Consider the following 20,426-nt stretch of genomic DNA (forward strand, 5'->3'; position numbering starts at 1 on the left):
TTCAGACCTTCAAGATATAGATAATTCCTATGTTACATAAACTGTTCCAGAGGACAGAAAAGAATAATAGAAAAGAAGGGAAAGAGCCTCAATTTATTTTATGGGGCTGTTACAACCTTGTTACCAAAATCAGACAAAGATTATTATATGAGAAAGAAAAATTATAGGCTAGCCTCATCTCATTTACAGAGGCAGATATCCTAAAAATATTAGCAAATCATGGAATCTAATTTAAAAAATGATATAAATGAACATATTTACAAAACATAGACTCAAAAAACAACTAATGGTTACCAAGGGAGAAACATGGTGGGGGAGAGATAAATTAGGAGGTTGGGATTAAGAAACACACACTACTATATATAAAATAGATAACCAACAAGGACCTACCGTATAGCACAGGGAACTCTACTCAATATTCTGTAATAACCTATACGGGAAAAGAATCTGAAAAAGAATGAATATATGTGTATGTATAACTGAATCACTATGCTGTACTCCTGAAACTAACACAGCATTGTAAATCAACTATATGCCAATAAAATTAAAAAAAAAAAGATATGATCTATATATCTATACCTGTATCTATAATGGAATACTACACAGCCATAAAAAAGAATGAGATAATGCCATTTGAAGCAACATGGATGGACCTAGAGATTATCATACTAAGTAAGAAAGAGAAAGACAAATACCATATGACATCACTTATATGTAGAGTCTGACATATGACACAAATGAACTTATCTATGAAACAAACAGACTCACAGACATAGAGAACAAACTTGTGGTTGCCAAGGGGGATAGCGGGTAAGGAGGGGATGGATTGGGAGTTTGGGATTAGCAGATGCAAACTATTATATATAGAATAGATAAACAACAAGGTCCTACTGTATAGCACAGGGAACTATACTCAACATCCTGTGTGATAAACCATAATGGAAAAGAATATGAAAAACAATGTATATATATGTATAACTGAATCACTTTGCTGTAAAGCAGAAACTAACACAACATTGTAAATCAACTATACTTCAATAAAATAAGTTTTTAAAAAAATAAAAAAGTAAATCAGCAAATCGAATCCAACAACATACAAAAAATAATTCATCACAACCAAGCAGATTATAGCCCAGGAGGCAAAGATGATTTAACATCAGAAAATGTTATTACTAGTTATTAACACAGTAAAGAAGAATATAGTGTTATCTCAATAAACATAATAAGCATTTTATAAAATCCAAAATATACACATTCATGATTTTAAAAAAAGCAACTCTTAGTGAACTGGGAATAGAAAGAAACTTCCTTTTGCTAATAAATAATATCTATCCAAACTTGCAATAAATATAATACTTAATGGTGAAAAGAAGCATTCTCTTTAAAGTCAGGAATAAGACAAGGATATCCACTATTGCTGCTCCTCTTCCATAATAAAACAAAGGACAAGAAAAGTAATAAAAGTTGTAAAAATAGGAAGAAACGACACCATCATTCACTAAAAAAATATGACTGTACCCACAGAAAAATCCGAGAGAATCTAAGATAAACCATTGTAATTAACGTTAGCAAGGCTGCTGGATACATTCTCAAAATACAAAAATCAGTAGTATTCCTGTATACTAGCCACAAAAAAGTTGGATGTTGTAATAAAAAAATTTATAACAGCAACCAAAATGGTAAGCTACCTAGGACTAAGTATCTAATAAAAGATGTGTAAGATCTTTATGAAGAAAATTTTAAAACTTCACTGAGGTATGTTTAAAAAACGGAAAGAAAGCATAGAAAGAGATACCATGTTCACAGTTAGAAAGACTCAATATCATAAAGCTGTCAAATCACTCAAATACAGTTCATAAGTCCAGAAAAGCCAAAAGAGTTTTGAAGAAGGATCATAAGTAGGAGCCTCACCCGACCAGACATCAAGTAAGTTGGGGAAATCTTCCCTTTCCCTTGCTATGAAGGAACATGATTTAAGAGTAACACTCCTGGCCTCTCTCCATCCTCCCACTCGCTCTTAGAGGAGGAGGGCCTTTTCTAATCAGTGAATTTAGAGGGAAAAATAAAACCTGGGTATTCTTGGCTTAGCCCCATCTGGGTTCTTGCAGGAGTCACCTGACAGCCCTCTACAGTATAGTTAAGGGCCTGCCTCTGCGGGGAAAGCCTGAGGTTCTCCAGTTCACATCGTGATTGCAAGAGTAAGTTTAATTTTGAGTGATGTCTTTGCAAGCCCTTTTATGATAGATCTAAAGCCACTTGGAAAATGCAGCTTTATCAGTAATAAAACTGACATTTTGATTCCTATTAGTCTGTCTCTTGTATCTCCTCTCTCAAGTGGTTCCAAATGTCAGGGGGAAGAGAGATGCTCAAACCTCAATAAGACTTATAGAAATTACACCTTATATTAATTAAAAATGTGGTACTAGCCTATAGATAGACAATAAAACGATGAAGCAGAATAGGGAGCCTGGAAACAAATCTGTGTGTAAGTGAACTTGATGTATGAAAGAGACGGCGTTATCAACAGTGGACAAAAGATAGAGTCTTCAATAAATGACACTGGGACAATTTGCTGTCTGTACTGAACAAGATTCATTTTAGTTGATTAATCAGATGGTGCTGTGAGTTGCCTCTTTTTTTGATCATTTTAAGTTATTTACCATTTGTGTTATAAAACCTTTCATGAATTATATACGTTGTTTCCAACTAGATCACAAACCCCTTGAAGGTAGGGCTTGAGCCTTATACTTCTTGTTACCTCCAGAGTACCTGTCACGGAACTTTACACTGACAATGTTAAATACATGCCTGCTAGCTCACTTTTAAAATTATTATTCTTATCATTACTACTATTGTTTTACATTAAAACTCAGTTCCTAGACCTCACTCCTCAGGGCATACAGGTCCATATCAACACGAATTTTTTATAATTATTTTGATATTCTAAGTAGAATTTTTTAAGCAATTGTGTATTTGCTTAACAGAAGTCCTATCTAAAGTCAGACATCCAGAATTTGCATTTGGAAGATCATGAGACAAAAACAGAAAACATCAAAGGTAAATCATAGATGTCACTTTCTTGTTATCCTCAAGGCCTATCTTGATGGCACAGAAGAAACTGAAACTATTCTTATACTTTCCTCCCCACAAATTATTTTTCCACCTACCATCTCACTTCATCCTCACCACAAACCAGTGAGATGAGCAGAGCAGGGATTATAGATGAGGAAATTACATTTCAGAGAGGTAGGAGTTTAAATTCACACAGCAAATCAGAAACTTGAAATGGCAAGGTTACATGGATAACTTACTTATTTGAGGTTTTTAAAATAGGTTGTTGAACAATTTGGCTTGAATAAAGGGATCTCAAAACTTAAAAAAAAAAAAATTCACATAGCAAATCAGAAAAAGATCTGGGATCGGAAGCCATTGCTCTTTAGAAGAAACCATGCTGTTCCCAGTTGTCTAACTCTAAAGGCCTGATTTGAATTCACGTGATTTTGTAAGTCATTGCCCATCATCGAAGGATTCGAATTACTAAATGACTTGAGCCAACAGCTTTCCATTTATTTAAGTCAAACGAATCATCTAATGTTTTCTTTGCATCACTTTCCCTCTCCCCTTGTCTTTGGAAGAGGGTCATGTCCATCCTGACAAAGCACTTTTAGGCAGCAGCTTGCCCTTCTGGCACAATAGGCACTGACATCACATATGAGAAACGTTCCAGTATGTGTGTGTCTCTTGGTCTCAGACTAGGTCCTGACAGTCTGACCTATTCCTTGTGTGCTTTCTTCCCTTCACTCTCACAACCACTGATCCTGAAGCTTATTCTGTCCTTCGCTTGTTCTTTGGAAAAGTCCTGGGGGCTCCATGTCCCCCTTTTACGAATCACATGGCTATCCTCCAGTCTCTGCTTCAGCCAAGCACTCAAGGACTCCTTGTCCCGCCAACCTTCCCATGTCCCAACAATACCCCTTTGAACCCGCCCCCCTTTGTGGGTGTCTCGCCCTCTTAGCCAGACTGGAGCGTAGACCTACACAAGTATGATGGCTGCCTTTCCTTTTCTTCAGATATCTAATTACAGAAGAAAACCCAGAAGGCAGGTGTGGAGCGATGTGGAAGTCAGGCAAGTTTCTCAGGATTATTATCCACATTGCAGTTTCTGGGTATGAGAGATATAGGTACTCACCACCTGACCATTAGTCCGTGCTCCATGAAGTTTTTCAGGTTAGGGAGGGTTTGCCTCAAGTCTGGAGTCCCTAGTCCATGTTGATATCTTAGCTGCAAAGGTGGAAAAACAGAATTAAAAGAAATTTTGGCAGATACTAGGCCATGCTTCCCAAACATGATTCACTAAACAAGTGTCCCCCCGACCCCACGCCGTTTTAAACGCTGAAAGAGGAAATGTGAGTGTATGATCCCAACATCATCAACCTCACTTTTTGGATGGTGTTTAAAGGTAGCTCCTCATTTCCTGCTCCCTTGCCCTCTAACGCTGGAGAAGACTAAGAACCACCAACTGTGGGATCAGGATATTTCCAAGACCCCTGTAGAGTTTGCTAACATCAACTCCAGGGACATATACCATAAAACCAGTATTTCATTTTAGGTACTGAAGGTTGGTATTACACACTCTGAGCACATCCAGTCTTTTTTTACACTGACCCTTTTCCCTTTGTAGAATCAAGAATAAGGGTCATGTTGCATCTCTGATCCCCAAGTGTCTGACACAGTGCTAGTGCTCAGTCAACGCTTATTAAACAAATAAACAGCAAGTCACTTTTGACAGAGGCTGTGCTTTATGTTATTTCTCTTGTGCCTCTAACTTTCCTCTTTCTCTAGGACCAGAGTACAGAGCTATAGAGCTAGTATGAGGAAACTATGGCCTGTGGGCAAGATCTGCTCTTAGCTTTACTTATTTCTGCTAGAGGCTGATTTTCTAAAATTATGTGTCCTTCTATGTGCCTTGGGTAACCTACTAAATGGTTTTCATCTGTCTGTTCCCGTCTCCTCTCACTTTGTCTCTGAAGACCATTTGCTTCCTTCACTAAACATAATAGAGACCTGAGGTTAAGTATATGTGCATATTCATACACACGCTCACACACACAGCATCAAATACAGAGTAAGTATACAACACAGTCCTGTAGAAATGTATTTTTCAAATGACATAATATATATGAAGAAAGGACTCTGTAAACTGCATACTGATGTACAGATATGAAGGGTCATCTGTATTGAAGTTTTACTTTTCTAGCACCTAATTTAAAAGTGGCTAAGTTAAACTTTTAAATATTTTCCTCTTTTAAAAAATTAAACCACTATCAACAAAAAATCAAAGTAAGTTTTCTTTTGTTTGTATCTAGTACTCAATTGACTTTTCACTTAAGTGTGAGTGAGTGACATTTAACAGAGAAAGAGTTCACTCTCACTACACTGAACTTTAAAAAGAAACCCCCAAACCTAATCAGGTCTCTTGAATGGTCTGAATACACACATAAAATAAGGAGGTAGAAACACAGAATGTTAAAGCTAAAAGGTATTTTGAATATTATTTAAGCTAATCCTTTTCTTGTGCAGATGGTAAAACTGAAGCCCAGAAAAAGAGCAAGGAAATTTTCCAAAGCCACATGTTTCAATGGCAAAGATATTATTAGTCAGAGTCTCCTTTTCACAACCGTGCCACTACACCAGCTACCCCAAAGTCTAAGAGGAAAATTGGTTAAAAAAACCCAAAAAACAAAATCTTGAGAAGACAAAGGGAAAATATTCTTTTCCTTTTCCAAAGCTAGCTTGGTGACCTAAATCACCTCCTGAGATTTGCTGACCTTGAATTATAAGATCTCCTCCATATTAAATGACATCATTTCTTATATTAATATAAAAGCATTTTTCCATACATTGATAAAAGTAAAATGGCTGACATCCCAATATGACATTCCTGAATTCATTGTTTCAATAAAAAAGTGAAATTGTTTACACATGGCATGGAAATTTCACCTGTGATTCATACTGAAAAATATTAAATATCAAAAAAAATAAAACCACCCCATACTAAAATAACATTAAGCTATGTGTCCCTGAGCCAGTACGTAGTCAATTGCCTGCCCCAGGCTCCACAATGGAAGGTGGGTGTTGAATTCTTTTCAGAGACCACAGTGAAAATTTCTCTCCAAGTCTGATTTCAACTAAGAAAGGAAAATGTGGGAATTTCAAGCCTCCACCCAAGTCTTAACTCTTCATTTGTTGTATAGAATTATTATCTTGATCATAGAATCTTGGGATATCTAGCTTAAAGAGATCATGGAGATTATCTTTTCCAACCTCCATCCTTTCATAAATGAAGAAACTAAGACTCAGTAAGACAAGTGTCCTGCCCAAGGTCTCAAAGCTGATAAGGGACAAAGCCAAGGCTAGAACCTCTCAATAACAACTCTGAATTCTTCTATCATGTCGCCCTCTTAGCTTTCAACATACAGAACTAAAATAGACATTCATACATAATAAGAATATATTAAAATTTTAAAATAAAGTACATGTACTGTTTTAAGTCTAACCTACTGAAAGGCTTACAATGAAAAAGCAGTTCTTTGCTCTTCAGTAGCGACCACTTTTAGTTGTTTCTTCTTTACCTTAATATTTCTAAATAACACACTTATATTAATATTTCTTATTATTTCCCCCTCATTTAGGCATCATCTACTATGTTCGTGCTATGTAAAATGAGAATTTAGCTCTTTTCTTAGCACGTTTTATCTCCTTATCCCCATATATTACCTACTGACTTCTTATTAAATATGAGGATTTAACTCTCCACTCTCCCAAATATACTTCTCCTCATCCTCTCAAGATATTCAATTATTTTTGAATATAACATTTTTTGTTAAATCAATATTTAGTGTTTACCTTATACCTACAAAAATACTGTTTACTGCTAAGCCATATAGTATACTATTCCTTTTTTGACCTTTTGTTTTTCCTGAAGTGATAATTGCCATTTTCCCCACTTGTTGAGTACCTATCTTGTGGATAGTACTACTTGTTGAGTATCCACGTACCTATCACTAGATTTTCCCCCAATTAGGACAAAACTTTAAATCCTTCCCAATCTGATTAAAGACACCATATAATTTATCAAGCCCATTTCCCCCCTTGGAGATTGTTTCCTGAAGCACCCTTCTCTCCGCTCCAATCTGAACAGGCTGTTCTCTAGGCTGGTTCCATTGTTACCTTCCTAGAACTTCCTTTCACCATAATTCTGGAAATTTTGTTTACAGTCATCCCCCTGTATCCCCAGGGGATCAGCTCCAGGAGCCTCTGCAGACACCAAACTCTGTGGATGTTTAAGTCCTGCATATAAAATGGTGTTGAATGTACAATGAACATAGTCAACCCTCCACATCCAGGGTTTTGCATCGGTGGATACAGAGGGCCAACTGTACTTCTGTGCTGAAGCTCTTGTTTCCTAGATCTCATCACTTCTTTCTTGATTTACTGCCTCATTTTGGTGAAGCATATTCTATAACAGCTTTCTGGGAAAAGGCCACATGAGAGGTATCTTTTTTAACACCTTGAATATTTAAAAATACCTTTATTCCATTCTCACACTTGAATGATAGTTTGCTTGCATATAAAATTCAAGACTGAAATGATCTTTCCTTTGGAATTTCTGAAGTATTGTTTCACTGTCATTTAACTTTGCATGTGGCAACTGAGAAACCAGATAACATTCTGATTCCTAATCCTTTGTGTGTGAGCTGATTCCTCTCTCTGGAAGCTTTTAGGATTTTATTCTTTAACCTCAGTATTCAGAAATTTCACAGCGATAAGCTTTTGTTTGGGTCTTTTTTTCTTCACTGTTTTGATCTCACTTTAGTGAGTCCTTTGTTCTTGTTTTGTTTTGTTTGTTTATTTCCTTCCAGTTTTATTGAGATATAACTGACATACGGCTCTGTATAAGTTAAAGGTGTACTGCATAATGATTTGACTTTACATACATCATGAAATGATTACCACAATAAGTTTAGAGAACATCCATCATGTCATATAGACACAAAATTAAAGAAAAATAAATTTTCTTCCTTGTGATGGGAACTCTTAAAATTTACTCTCTTAACTTTCATATATAACACACAACAGTGTTAATTATATTAATCATGGTATACATTACATCCCTAGTGCTTACTTATCTTATAACTGGAAGTTTGTACCTTTTGACTACCTTCACCCAATTCCCACCCTCCCATCTCACCCCTACCTCTAGTAACCAGAAATCTGATCTCTCTTTCTATGAGTTCGTTTTTGAAGTATAACTGACCTACAACACTATGTTAGTTCCTGGTGCGAAACACAGTGATTCGATTATTTCTATACATTACAAATGATCACCACAATAAGTCTAGTTACCATCTGTCACCAGACAAAGATATTACATTATCATTGACTGTATTCCCCACACTGTACATCTCATCCTTGTGGCTCATCTGTTTTGTAACTGAAAGTTTGTATCTCTTAATTACCCTCACCTGTTTCACTCCTTCCCCCACCTACTGGCCTTCTTCTGGCAACCACCTGTTTGTTCTTTGTAGCTCTGACTCTATTTCTGTTTTGTTATGTTTGTTCATTTGTTTTGTTTTTTAGATTCCACATATAAGTGAAATCATATAGTATTTGTCTTTCGCTGTCTGACTTATTTCACTTAGCATAATACCCTCTAGGTCTATCCATGTTATTGCAAATGGCAAGATTTTGTTCTCTTTTATGGCTGAGTAATATTCCAGTGTATGTGTGTGTGCACGTGCACACGTGTGTATACCCCACATCGTCTTTATCCATTCATCTATTGATGGGCACTTAGGTTGCTTCCATATCTTGGCTATTGTGAATAATGCAGCAATGAACATAGGGGTGCATACCTCTTTTCAAATTAGTGTTTTTGTTTTCTTTGGAAAAATACCAGACTTGGAATTGCTGGATTGTGTGGTAGTTCTATTTTTCATTTTTTGAAGAGCCTCCATACTGTTTTCCATAGTGGTTGCACCAACAGTGCACAAGGGTTCCCTTTCTCTGCATCCTTGTAAACACTTGTTATTTCTTGTCTTTTTCATAATAGCCATTCTGACAGGTGTGAGATGATATCTCATTGTGGTTTGGATTTGCATTTCCCTGGTGGTTAGTGATGTTGAGCATCTTTTCATGTGTCTATGGGCCATCTCTGTGTCTTCTTTGGGAAAATGTTTATTCAGGTCCTCTGTCCATTTTTTAATCTGGTTGGTTGTTTTTTTGATGTTGAGTTGTCTGAGTTCTTTGTATATTTTGGATACTAACTCCTTATCAGATATATCACTTGCAAATATCTTCTCCCATTCAGTAGGCGGCCTTTTCATTTTGTTGATAGTTCCCTTTGTTGTGCAAAATATTTTTAGTCTGATGTAGTCCCATTTGTTTATTTTGCTTTTGTTCATCTTGCTAGTGAGTCCTTTCAGTAGAAAACTCTTATCCCCTAATTCCGATTATTTTCTATTATCATTATTATTGTTATTATTATTTTTTTGTCTCCTCCTTCTCCATTTTCTGTTACTTTTGGGTTTCTTTCTTTCTTTTTCTGTTTGTTTCAGACTTTAAAAAAAATACAGGCTTTCTTTAATGTCCAGTAATCTTTGGTTGTCAATTCTTCTTTATGAATGAGACTTAAAAAAGCTGATCAGATAGTCTGTGTATTGGCAGTGCTTGCTGACTGGGGACTTCACTGTAGAATGAGTGGGTGAGCCCTTTCTGTGGGGGACGTGCCAGTCCAGCAACTCTCATTGCTCGGACTGTTTTTTTCCAGAGAGCATCCTCCAACCTTTTGCCTAGGGGTATAATCTGGATTCCATTTTGGGAGTTAAGCAGGAAAAAACGGTTGGGGAATTCAGTGTTGGTATGTAGGACTTTCACTGAATCCCCTTGTTTTTAGTAAGGCGTCTTACTTCTTGCCCCAGTATACCAGGCAGTTCAGAGTCCAAAGCTTCTTGGGTTTGATTTTCTTCAGAAAGTAAACCTCCAGTCTCCCACTGGGGTGTGTGCTCGGGTAGTTGCTTGGCTATGCAGAGTGGCAAGTGAACTGGGAGTCTTACTTCTCTTTCTATAGACTTTCAACTAATCCTTCTGTTCTTAGACTTATTCCTTACCCTACACTCTATGAGGTACCTGATAACTCCAAATCCTAAGATCTTCTGGAGTTCTATGGCTTGAACTACATTGTTTCTTGAAGGCTTTAGGTTTTAGTTTTTTCCATTCTGCCAACTCAGTTTATCACGCATTTATTTGCTTGTGATTTTCTAAAATGTTGTCAACTCTATTACCTGCTCTTGTCTCTTCTGTTCTTTTCATCCTTGCGTGTTTACAATTTTAAACTATTTTATCTTTATTAGTAGCATTTCACTAGGGAGCTGACATAAATGAGAATATTCAATTTGCTTATCATGAAGTCCCCTATATATATACATATATATATAAAATAGCTTTCCAGTATTGGCTAACAATGGTTTATGCAGAGCTCACCACTCTGGCAGATAGCTCTCTTTCCTGTCTCCCAGTCTCCCTCTAGGCATCCTACATCTGGTAATATTCTTTTATTTCAAATTTTATTTTATTTATTTTTTTATACAGCAGGTTCTTATTAGTCATCCGTTTTATACATATCAGTGTATATATGTCAATCCCAATCTCCCAATTCAGCACACCACCACCCCCACCCACCACCGCTTTACCCCCTTGGTGTCCATACGTTTGTTCTCTACATCTGTGTCTCAATTTCTGCCCTGCAAACCGGTTCATCTATAACATTTTTCTAGGTTCCACATATATGCGTTAATATACGATATTTGTTTTTCTCTCTCTGACTTACTTCACTCTGTATGACAGTCTCTAGATTCATCCACGTCTCTACAAATGACCCAATTTCGTTCCTATTCATGGCTGAGTAATATTCCATTGTATATATGTACCACAACTTCTTTATCCATTCGTCTGTCGATGGGCATTTAGGTTGCTTCCATGACCTGGCTATTGTAAATAGCGCTACAATGAACATTGGGGAGCATGTGTCTTTTTGAATTATGGTTTTCTCTGGGTATATGCCCAGTAGTGGGATTGCTAGGTCATATGGTAGTTCCATTTTTAGTTTTTTGAGGAACCTCCATACTGTTCTCCATAGTGGCTGTTTCAATTTACATTCCCACCAACAGTACAAGAAGGTTCCCTTTTCTCCACACCCTCTCCAGCATTTGTTGTTTGTAGGTTTTCTGATGATGCCCATTCTAACTGGTGTGAGGTGATAACTCACTGTAGCTTTGATTTGCATTTCTCTAATAATTAGTGATGTCGAGCAGCTTTTCATGTGCTTCTTGGCCATCTGTATGTCTTCTTTGGAGAAATGTCTGTTTAGGTCTTCTGCCAATTTTTGGATCAGGTTGTTTGTTTTTTTACTATTGAGCTGCATGAGCCATTTATATATTTTGGAGATTAATCCTTTGTCCGTTGATTTGTTTGCAAATATTTTCTCCCATTCTGAGGGTTGTCTTTTCATCTTATTTGTAGTTTGCTTTGCAAAAGCTTTTAAGTTTCATTAGGTCCCATTTGTTTATTTTTGTTTTCATTTCCATTGCTCTAGGAGGTGGATCAAAAAAGATCTTGCTGGGATTTATGTCAAAGAGTGTTCTTCCTATGTTTTCCTTTAAGAGTTTTATAGTGTCCGGTCTTACATTTAGGTCTCTAATCCATTTTGAGTTTATTATTTTTGTGTGTGGTGTTAGGGAGTGTTCTAATTTCATTCTTTTACATGTAGCTGTCCAGTTTTCCCAGCACCACTTATTGAAGAGACTGTCTTTTCTCCATTGTATATCCTTGCCTCCTTTGTCATAGATTAGTTGACCATAGCTGCATGGGTTTATCTCTGGGCTTTCTATCCTGTTCCATTGATCTATATTTCTGTTTTTGTGCCAGTACCATATTGTCTTGATTACTGTAGCTTTGTAGTATAGTCTGAAGTCAGGGAGTCTGATTCCTCCAGCTCCGTTTTTTTCCCTCAAGACTGCTTTGGCTATTCAGGGTCTTAGGTGTCTCCTTACAAACTTTAGGATTTTTTGTTCTAGTTCCATAAAAAACGCCATTGGTAATTTGACAGGGATTGCATTGAATCTGTAGATTGCTTTTGGTAGTATAGTCATTTTCACAATATTGATTCTTCCAATCCAAGAACATGGTATATCTCTCCATCTGTTGGTTTCATCTTTAATTTCTTTCATCAGTGTCTTATAGTTTTCTGCATACAGGTCTTTTGTCTCCCTAGGTAGGTTTATTCCTAGCTATTTTATTCTTTTTGTTGCAATGGTAAATGGGAGTGTTTCCTTAATTTCTCTTTCAGATTTTTCATCATTAGTGTATAGGAATGCAAGAGATTTCTCTGCATTAATTTTGTATCCTGCAACTTTACCAAATTCATTGATTAGCTCTAGTAGTTTTCTGGTGGCATCTTTAGGATTCTCTATGTATAGTATCATGTCATCTGCAAACACTGACAGTTTTACTTCTTCTTTTCCAGTTTGTATCCCTTTTATTTCTTTTTCCTCTCTGATTGCCGTGGCTAGGACTTCCAAAAACGGTTGAATAACAGTTGTGAGAGTGGACATCCTTGTCTTCTTCCTGATCTTAGAGGAAATGCTTTCAGTTTTTCACCATTGAGAATGATGTTTGCTGTGGGTTTGTCGTATATGGCCTTTACTGTGTTGAGGTAAGTTCCCTCTATGCCCACTTTCTGGAGAGTTTTTATCATAAATGGGTGTTGAATTTTGTTGAAAGCTTTTTCTGCATCTATTGACATTATCATATGGTTTTTATCCTTCAATTTGTTAATATGGTGTATCACATTGATTGATTTGCGTATATTGAAGAATCCTTGCATCCCTGGGATAAATTCCACTTGATCACGGTGTATGATCCTTTTAATGTGTTGCTGGATTCTGTTTGCTAGTATTTTGTTAAGGATTTTTGCATCTATATTCATCAGTGATATTGGTCTGTAATTTTCTTTTTTGTAGTATCTTTGTCTGGTTTTGGTATCAGGGTGATGGTGGCCTCATAGAATGAGTTTGGGAGTTTTCCTTCCTCTGCGATTTTTTGGAAGAGTTTGAGAAGGATAGGTGTTAGCTCTTCTCTAAATGTTTGATAGAATTCACCTGTGAAGCCATCTGGTCCTGGACTTTTGTTTGTTGGAAGATTTTTAATCACAGTTTCAATTTCATTACTTGTGATTGGTCTGTTCATATTTTCTATTTCTTCCTGGTTCAGTCTTGGAAGGTTATACCTTTCTAAGAATTTGTCCATTTCTTCCAGGTTGTCCATTTTATTGGCATAGAGTTGCTTGTAGTAGTCTCTTAGGATGCTTTGTATTTCTGCGGTGTCTGCTGTAACTTCTCCTTTTTCATTTCTAATTTTATTGATTTGAGTCCTTTCCCTCTTTTTCTTGATGAGTCTGGCTAATGGTTTATCAATTTTGTTTATCTTCTCCAAGAACCAGCTTTTAGTTTTATTGATCTTTGCTACTGTTTTCTTTGTTCCTATTTTTATTTCTGCTCTGATCTTTATGATTTCTTTCCTTCTGCTCACTTTGCGTTTTGTTTGTTCTTCTTTTTCTAGTTCCTTTAGGTGTAAGGTTAGATTATTTGAGATTTTTCTTGTTTCTTGAGGTAGGCTTGTATAGCTATAAACTTCCCTCTTAGAACTGCTTTTGCTGCATCCCATAGGTTTTAGATCGTCATGTTTTCATTGTCACTTGTCTCTAGGTATTTTTTGATTTCCTGTTTGATTTCTTCAGTGATCTCTTGGTTATTTAGTAACGTATTGTTTAGCCTCCATGTGTTTGTGTTTTTTACATTTTTTTCCCCTGTAATTGATTTCTAATCTCATAGCATTGTGGTCAGAAAAGATGCTTGATATGATTTCAATGTTCTTAAATTTACTGAGGCTTGATCTGTGACCCAAGATGTGATCTATCCTAAAGAATGTTCCTTGTGCACTTGAGAAGAAAGTGTACTCTGCTGTTTTTGGATGGAATGTCCTATAAATATAATTAAATCTATTTGGTCTATTGTGTCATTTAAAGCTTGTGTTTCCTTATTAATTTTCTGTCTGGATGATCTGTCCATTGGTGTAAGTGAGGTGTTAAAGTCCGCCACTGTTATTGTTTTACTGTCGATTTCCTCTCTTATAGCTGTTAGCAGTTGCCTTATGTATTGAGGTGCTCCTATGTTGGGTGCATATATATTTATAATTGTTATATCTTCTTCTTGGATTGATCCCTTGATCATTATGTAGTGTCCTTCCTTGTCTCTTGTAACATTCTTTACTTTAAAGTTTATTTGATCTGATATGAGTATTGCTACTCCAGCTTTCTTTTGATTTCCATTTGCGTGGAATATCTTTTTCCATCCCCTCACTTTCAGTCTGTATGTGTCCCTAGGTCTGAACTGGGTCTCTTGTAGACAGCATATATTTATGGGTCTTGTTTTTGTATCCATTCAGCGAGCCTGTGTCTTTCGGTTGGAGTATTTAATCCTTTCACGTTTAAGATAATTATCGATATGTATGTTCCTATTACCATTTTCTTAACTGTTTTGGGTTTGCTTTTGTAGGTTCTTTTCTTTTCTTGTGTTTCCCACTTAGAGAAGTTCCTTTAGCATTTGTTGGAGAGCTGGTTTGGTGGTGCTGAATTCTCTTAGCTTTTGCTTGTCTGTAAAGCTTTTGATTTCTCCATCGAATCTGAATGAGATCCTTGCCGGGTAGAGTAATATTGGTTGTAGGTTCTTCCCTTTCATCACTTTAAGTATATCATGCCACTCCCTTCTGGCTTGTAGAGTTTCTGCTGAGAAATCAGCTGTTAACCTTATGGGAGTTCCCTTGTATGTTATTTGTTGTTTTTCCCTTGCTGCTTTCAATAATTTTTCTTTGTCTTTAATTTTTGCCAATTTGATTACTGTGTATCTCGGTGTGTTTCTCCTTGGGTTTATCATGTATGGGACTCTGTGTGCTTCCTGGACTTGGGTGGCTATTTCCTTTCCCATGTTAGGGAAGTTTTCGGCTATAATCTCTTCAAATATTTTCTCGGGTCCTTTCTCTCTCTCTTCTCCTTCTGAGACCCCTATAATGCGAATGTTGTTGTGTTTAATGTTGTCTGAGAGGTCTCTTAGGCTGCCTTCATTTCTTTTGATTCTTTTTTCTTTATTCTGTTCCACAGCAGTGAATTCCACCATTCTGTCTTCCAGGTCACTTATCTGTTCTTCTGCCTCAGTTATTCTGCTATTGATTCCTCTAGTGTATTTTTCATTTCAGTTATTGTATTGTTCATCTCTGTTTATTTGTTCTTTAATTCTTCTAGATCTTTGTTAAACATTTCTTGCATCTTCTCGATCTTTGCCTCCATTCTTTTTCTGAGGTCATGGATCATCTTCATTATCATTATTCTGAATTCTTTTTCTGGAAGGTTGCCTATCTCCACTTCATTTAGTTGTTTTTCTGGGGTTTTATCTTTTTCCTTCATCTGGTACATAGCCCTCTGCCTTTTCATCTTGTCTATCTTTCTGTGAATGTGGTTTTTGTTCCACAGGCTGCAGGATTGTAGTTCTTCTTGCTTCTGCTCCATCTGGTCATATTCTGTCCATTCTCAGAGAGGCAACACCAGTTCCATTTCCTGTAGGAAGGTCTCTGATTACTCCAGGATAGGGGGCATTTTACCCCTCTGCCAAATCCCTTCTTACACCACCTTTCCATTTGCTGTCTTTGGAAAGCCTAAACTAACTGAATAGATACTTAAAACATATTTGTTAATTAATTAATTAGTAAGTTAAAATTAATGCTGTATGGGAGGGAATGAGAGGCATCTTGACACACTGGAATGAGCATAGATGCAGACAATGTGGGTTTGAAATACCAGTGCTGTCACTTATTAGTTGTTTCACTTTGGGTAAGTCAGTTCTTGTAAATGGGATGTTATCTGCCTTGCAGAGCTGTTATAAAGTTTAAATACGATAAAGTATGTAGAGGACCCAAAACGATATCTGGTACATAGTAAGTGCTCAATAAACTATACCTATTATCATCATGCTACATATATACTCTCTCTATATATTATATCATTATCATAGCATCTATCACTAAGCTGGGCATAAAACTGGTACTCAAAAATGGCTTATCACTTAACTAACTACGATTAGAATGAGAAAAGGTGAACAACAGAATTCAAATGAAAGGGGAAAAAATCTTAAGTACATAGTTCACCTTTTTAAAAGCTAATTTTTACTAATTTACTAAGTTTCTGACTACAAGCACTCGAGAGAGGCAGCAATAAACACATATACAGGGCCTTCCTGGTGGTGCAGTGGTTAAGAATCCACCTGCCAATGCAGGGGACACGGGTTCAAGCCCTAGTCCGGGAAGATCCCACATGTCGTGGAGCAACTAAGCCCGTGCACCACAACTACTAAGCCTGCGCTCTAGAACCCGTGAGCCACAACTACTGAAGCCCGCATGCCTAGAGCCCGTGCTCCGCAACAAGAGAAGCCACTGCAGTGAGAAGCCTACGCACCGCAACAAAGAGTAGCCCCTGCTTGCTGCAACTAGAGAAAGCCTGCACGTGGCAACACAGACCCAATACAGCCAAAAATAAAATAAATAAATTTTAAAAACCCCATATATACGTATCAATATCTTTAAAATAATTACACAGTGAAGTGGAAAGATCGACTCATGATATGGGTGGTCAGAAGACCTGGGTGACAGACACTGCTCTGCTGTATGGCTACGAGTAAGTCCCTTCCCTGCCTGGGCTAGTCAAATAATTTTCAAACTTCTTTTTTTGGTAGCCCTGGAATCCTTCGTTCACATGAAATGTTATGTAGAAGCCCCAAGTGTGAAACAAATAGGAAACTGCTCTAACTGTAGGCAGTTGTTGGGGAGTAGAGTTAGAGCCAAGGAGGCATTCCCATCTGGAGTTTAAACCCATCTGGAGTTTAAACCCCCCTGGACTAGGTCATCTCCAAGAGCCTTTCAAAGTTCTACGTGTCCACTTTAAATGCTCTATAAGTTATAGAAACCATGCATCTATGGATTTTGATATAAAAATACGGTTAGGGTAGCACACATTCACAATGTGAGTGATGAAGGAACATCAGTCCACTCAGCCCCATTTCAGGTGTTGCTCACTTCTGATGGTGTCAGAAGTCAAAGTTGGCTAAGAGGGTGTCAAATCTTTATGTGTTCACTGAGGGGTAGGTCTGATGGAAGAGTCTCCAGAAGATACATTTCTGGACACCTTAAGGGAAGTGTCCAAAAATGGAGGGAGTAAAATGGGGTTCAGTCTAATGCTCTACTATGTCAGGTAGAGATGACCTGGTATTAAAATGTAAATACTTCAGGAAAGGAACAAATCTATATTTTTATTAAGTAATTCTTTAACAAGTTAGCTCCCTGGTAAGGTATTAGTAAAAACAAGAAGTTAAAGGAGGAGTGAGGCCAAGGGGGAAAGAAAGAACAAGGATAGGGAAACGAGAGAAAGAGCTACATTTACTAAGTTCCTACACATCCTATTCATACAACAAATACTTATTTAGTGTCCACTAGGCTAGGCACTGCGAATCAGCTCTCTGTCTTTTGAGTGACTGGCTGGACTCATAGTTTGTTCTCACCATATAATGTAACCTTGAACAAGGTACAGAACCAATCTGTGCCTTGTCTATAAAACAGGACCAACAATATTTGTTTCATAAAATTGTTGTAAGAGTTCAATCAGGATTTTTATAGAGAATGGAAACTTCTGAGGCCTGATTAGAGAGTATTCATTAAAACTACTGAGGGCCTAGAGCACTTAGCTCAAGAATTTGGATTTATCTTCCTTGACAGCAGTAAGAATCTACTACAGGGTTTTAAGCAGGAAAGTGAATGGGGAAAACAACTCCAGGAGCAGCTGTGAAGGATAGGTTAAAAGACTAAAGTACTCTTTTCTCTAAGAAATCTTTCTCCAACATTCCATCAAAACCTGCCCTTCCCAACTACTACCAATAAATCCCACAGTTCCCTAAATGCAGCTCCCTCTGCTCTCAATTCTTACTGGGGAAGGCAGATGCCAAGAAACGCAGGCAAATAAAATGTTGCTTTGGGTCTGTCTAACTGCCACAGATTAGTCTCTGAAATAAACACCTTTTGTAACAACTTCCTACTGCACCACCACCCAAAGAGTCTAAGCAGTTTTAAGTGGAATTTTGGTTTCAATTAGCTTGAATTTCAGCTTTACTCTGATTGGTTTAGAACTCCATGGGAGCAATTAAATTTCTGTGCAACTCTATAGTAGGCTAGTAGGTGAAAACTACACATAGATGATAAATTAGATGGGAAGTAGGGAGAAGCAATGTTCAGTGGTTTCCCCAGAAAAATGAACAAGTGCTATTGTCTACTAGCAGAAGAAAAGCCCTATACTAAAATAACCAGGAAGATCTAGCTTTATGGTTACTGGAACAAAAAAAAAAAAGGAAAGAAAACCAGAGCAATGAATACATTCAGCCCTCAACAGACACTATAACCATGTCAATTCCATTCATTATCTTCTTTGTTTTCTTCTCCCACACCACCTTTTTGTATAAAAATACAGTATTTTTCCAAAGCCACATGCTGGTTTCATCTCAAATCACTATATATAGACAGATCAACTATGATGTTAGAGCTCTTGTAATTGAAATTAACTAGTTCATACAGCTTGATTAATGGTGCTCCGCTGACTAGGTTAAGACCAGTTGCAGCTCTGGAAATCATATTTTAAAATAAAGTGTGATTGTACTTTTGAGAAATAAATGCTGAGTTCTTGTACTCAGTGAGCATCCTCCTATTGAGCTGAGGCCTAATTTAATATCAAAGTGCTCAATTTTATTTTTATTTTTCAAACACCCAATTTTTCCAGGCTGGTAAAGACTCTGGGGGCTCAAGAATCATTTTGTCATTTAGGTTTTGGCAGGAGAAGTTCAGTTTAGATAACACATGCGTGCACGCGTACACACACACACACACTCTCTCTCTCTCTCTCTCTCTCTCTCTCTCTCTCACCCTTCCAAGCCATATTCATCTACACAAGGCCACTTATTGCGTGGCTTATTAGTTCCATATGGGACTTGAGCTGAGCTGCATGATAGGTTTGATACAAAGTGTCTGTTACCGTGAGGGAATGTGCATTAATACAATGCTTCAATAAAGTTTACTACAAGATCAACACTTTCGCGATGGGATTACAATGAATTTGACTACAAAAAGAACTGGTCGAGAGGAATTGAAAAAATAAGAAATTAAAAATGCACATATACATCAAAGACTTAACTTCAGAATTCTGGCTTATGTAGTCAAAAATCTCTATAGGACTAGTTACCGATATTTCAATTCATTTTTAAATGCTAAGGTTTCACTGACATAAAAAAAAACTAGATTAAGAGCCTAAAAAAAGGGCACCACCATGTCAAAAATAAAATCTTCCTTCCTAGAAGAAAATACAACTCTTTCAAAGATGTGGAAAAGATACCTGAATATTTAATATGAGTAATAATATTGTTTCTTACAGTGAGTCTTGCAATATATACCTCTAAGGAAAGGATAAAAACCTGATTATGGGCTTCTAGTTGCAAGAACAACCTAAGTACTTTTCCATCCTCATCTATAAACCTTGCCAGTTTTTTTCCAAAATAGATGTTACAATGTAAACACTGGACACAGCTGAAGCCTGACATTCTGAGGTCTGAAAAGTCTGAGTCAAGTCTAAAAGCTCTTAAGTCTAAGAATGGAAAAGTTTCTTCCATTCCTCCTCCCAATCATCCTATCAACTACTCTTAGAATCACGGGATTCAAGTTAGAGCTGAGTGGCACTTTTGAGAGTATTGGCCCACCTCCTCCATTCACCCTGGAAGGTAAGTGAGAGGCTAAGTGGCCTAGCCAAGGGTGAAGAGGTGGAGTCCAGGGACCAGAATCTAAGTTTGTGAGTTCTAACCGCAGGCTCTTTTCTTTATAGCATATGTTGTATTTACGAGGTACAGGTTATATTTGAGCCAAACTTATCATTATAAAATCTGTCATATTAAAAACACTTTAATTAAGATGGTCCTTTGCTTCAGATTCTTACATTTGCCAGAAAATAACTAGAAGCACTAATAAACTGATGCAACTCCAGGGTCACCCTGGTCTGTAAGTGTGGCCTCTGTCACTGCCGATTCTTGAGTTGCTGAAGAGGATCAGTAAAGCATACTACAAATGGACAAGCAAAGTACAGCTGGAAATTTGTCAAAGGCAGGTAAATTAGACCCTCGATAGCAACTGCAATCAGCTTTAACTAGTGATCATCAAAGAAAGGTTACATTCTC

The 20,426-nt window shown here is 37.1% G+C and overlaps 1 protein-coding gene and 1 long non-coding RNA gene across 3 annotated transcripts in view; one reads left to right on the forward strand and one right to left on the reverse strand.

Annotated features, from left to right (window-relative positions):
* UVRAG (UV radiation resistance associated) overlaps window positions 1-20,426 on the reverse strand; it is a 318,745-nt gene that overhangs the window by 22,490 nt on the left and 275,829 nt on the right. For both annotated transcript variants that reach the window (XM_036860728.1, XM_036860729.1), the window contains one exon: window positions 4,190-4,281. In XM_036860728.1, coding sequence (XP_036716623.1) covers window positions 4,190-4,281 — 92 coding nt within the window. The remainder of the gene's footprint in view (window positions 1-4,189; window positions 4,282-20,426) is intronic.
* The window catches only part of LOC118899279, an 84,441-nt gene that overhangs the window by 6,274 nt on the left and 57,741 nt on the right, over window positions 1-20,426 (forward strand). The window contains exon 2 of the long non-coding RNA XR_005020920.1: window positions 2,985-3,057. This is a non-coding gene — a long non-coding RNA (uncharacterized LOC118899279). The remainder of the gene's footprint in view (window positions 1-2,984; window positions 3,058-20,426) is intronic.

Source organism: Balaenoptera musculus, chromosome 8 (genome assembly GCF_009873245.2).
Source record: "Balaenoptera musculus isolate JJ_BM4_2016_0621 chromosome 8, mBalMus1.pri.v3, whole genome shotgun sequence".
In the NCBI taxonomy this organism is placed as follows: Eukaryota; Metazoa; Chordata; class Mammalia; order Artiodactyla; family Balaenopteridae; genus Balaenoptera; species Balaenoptera musculus.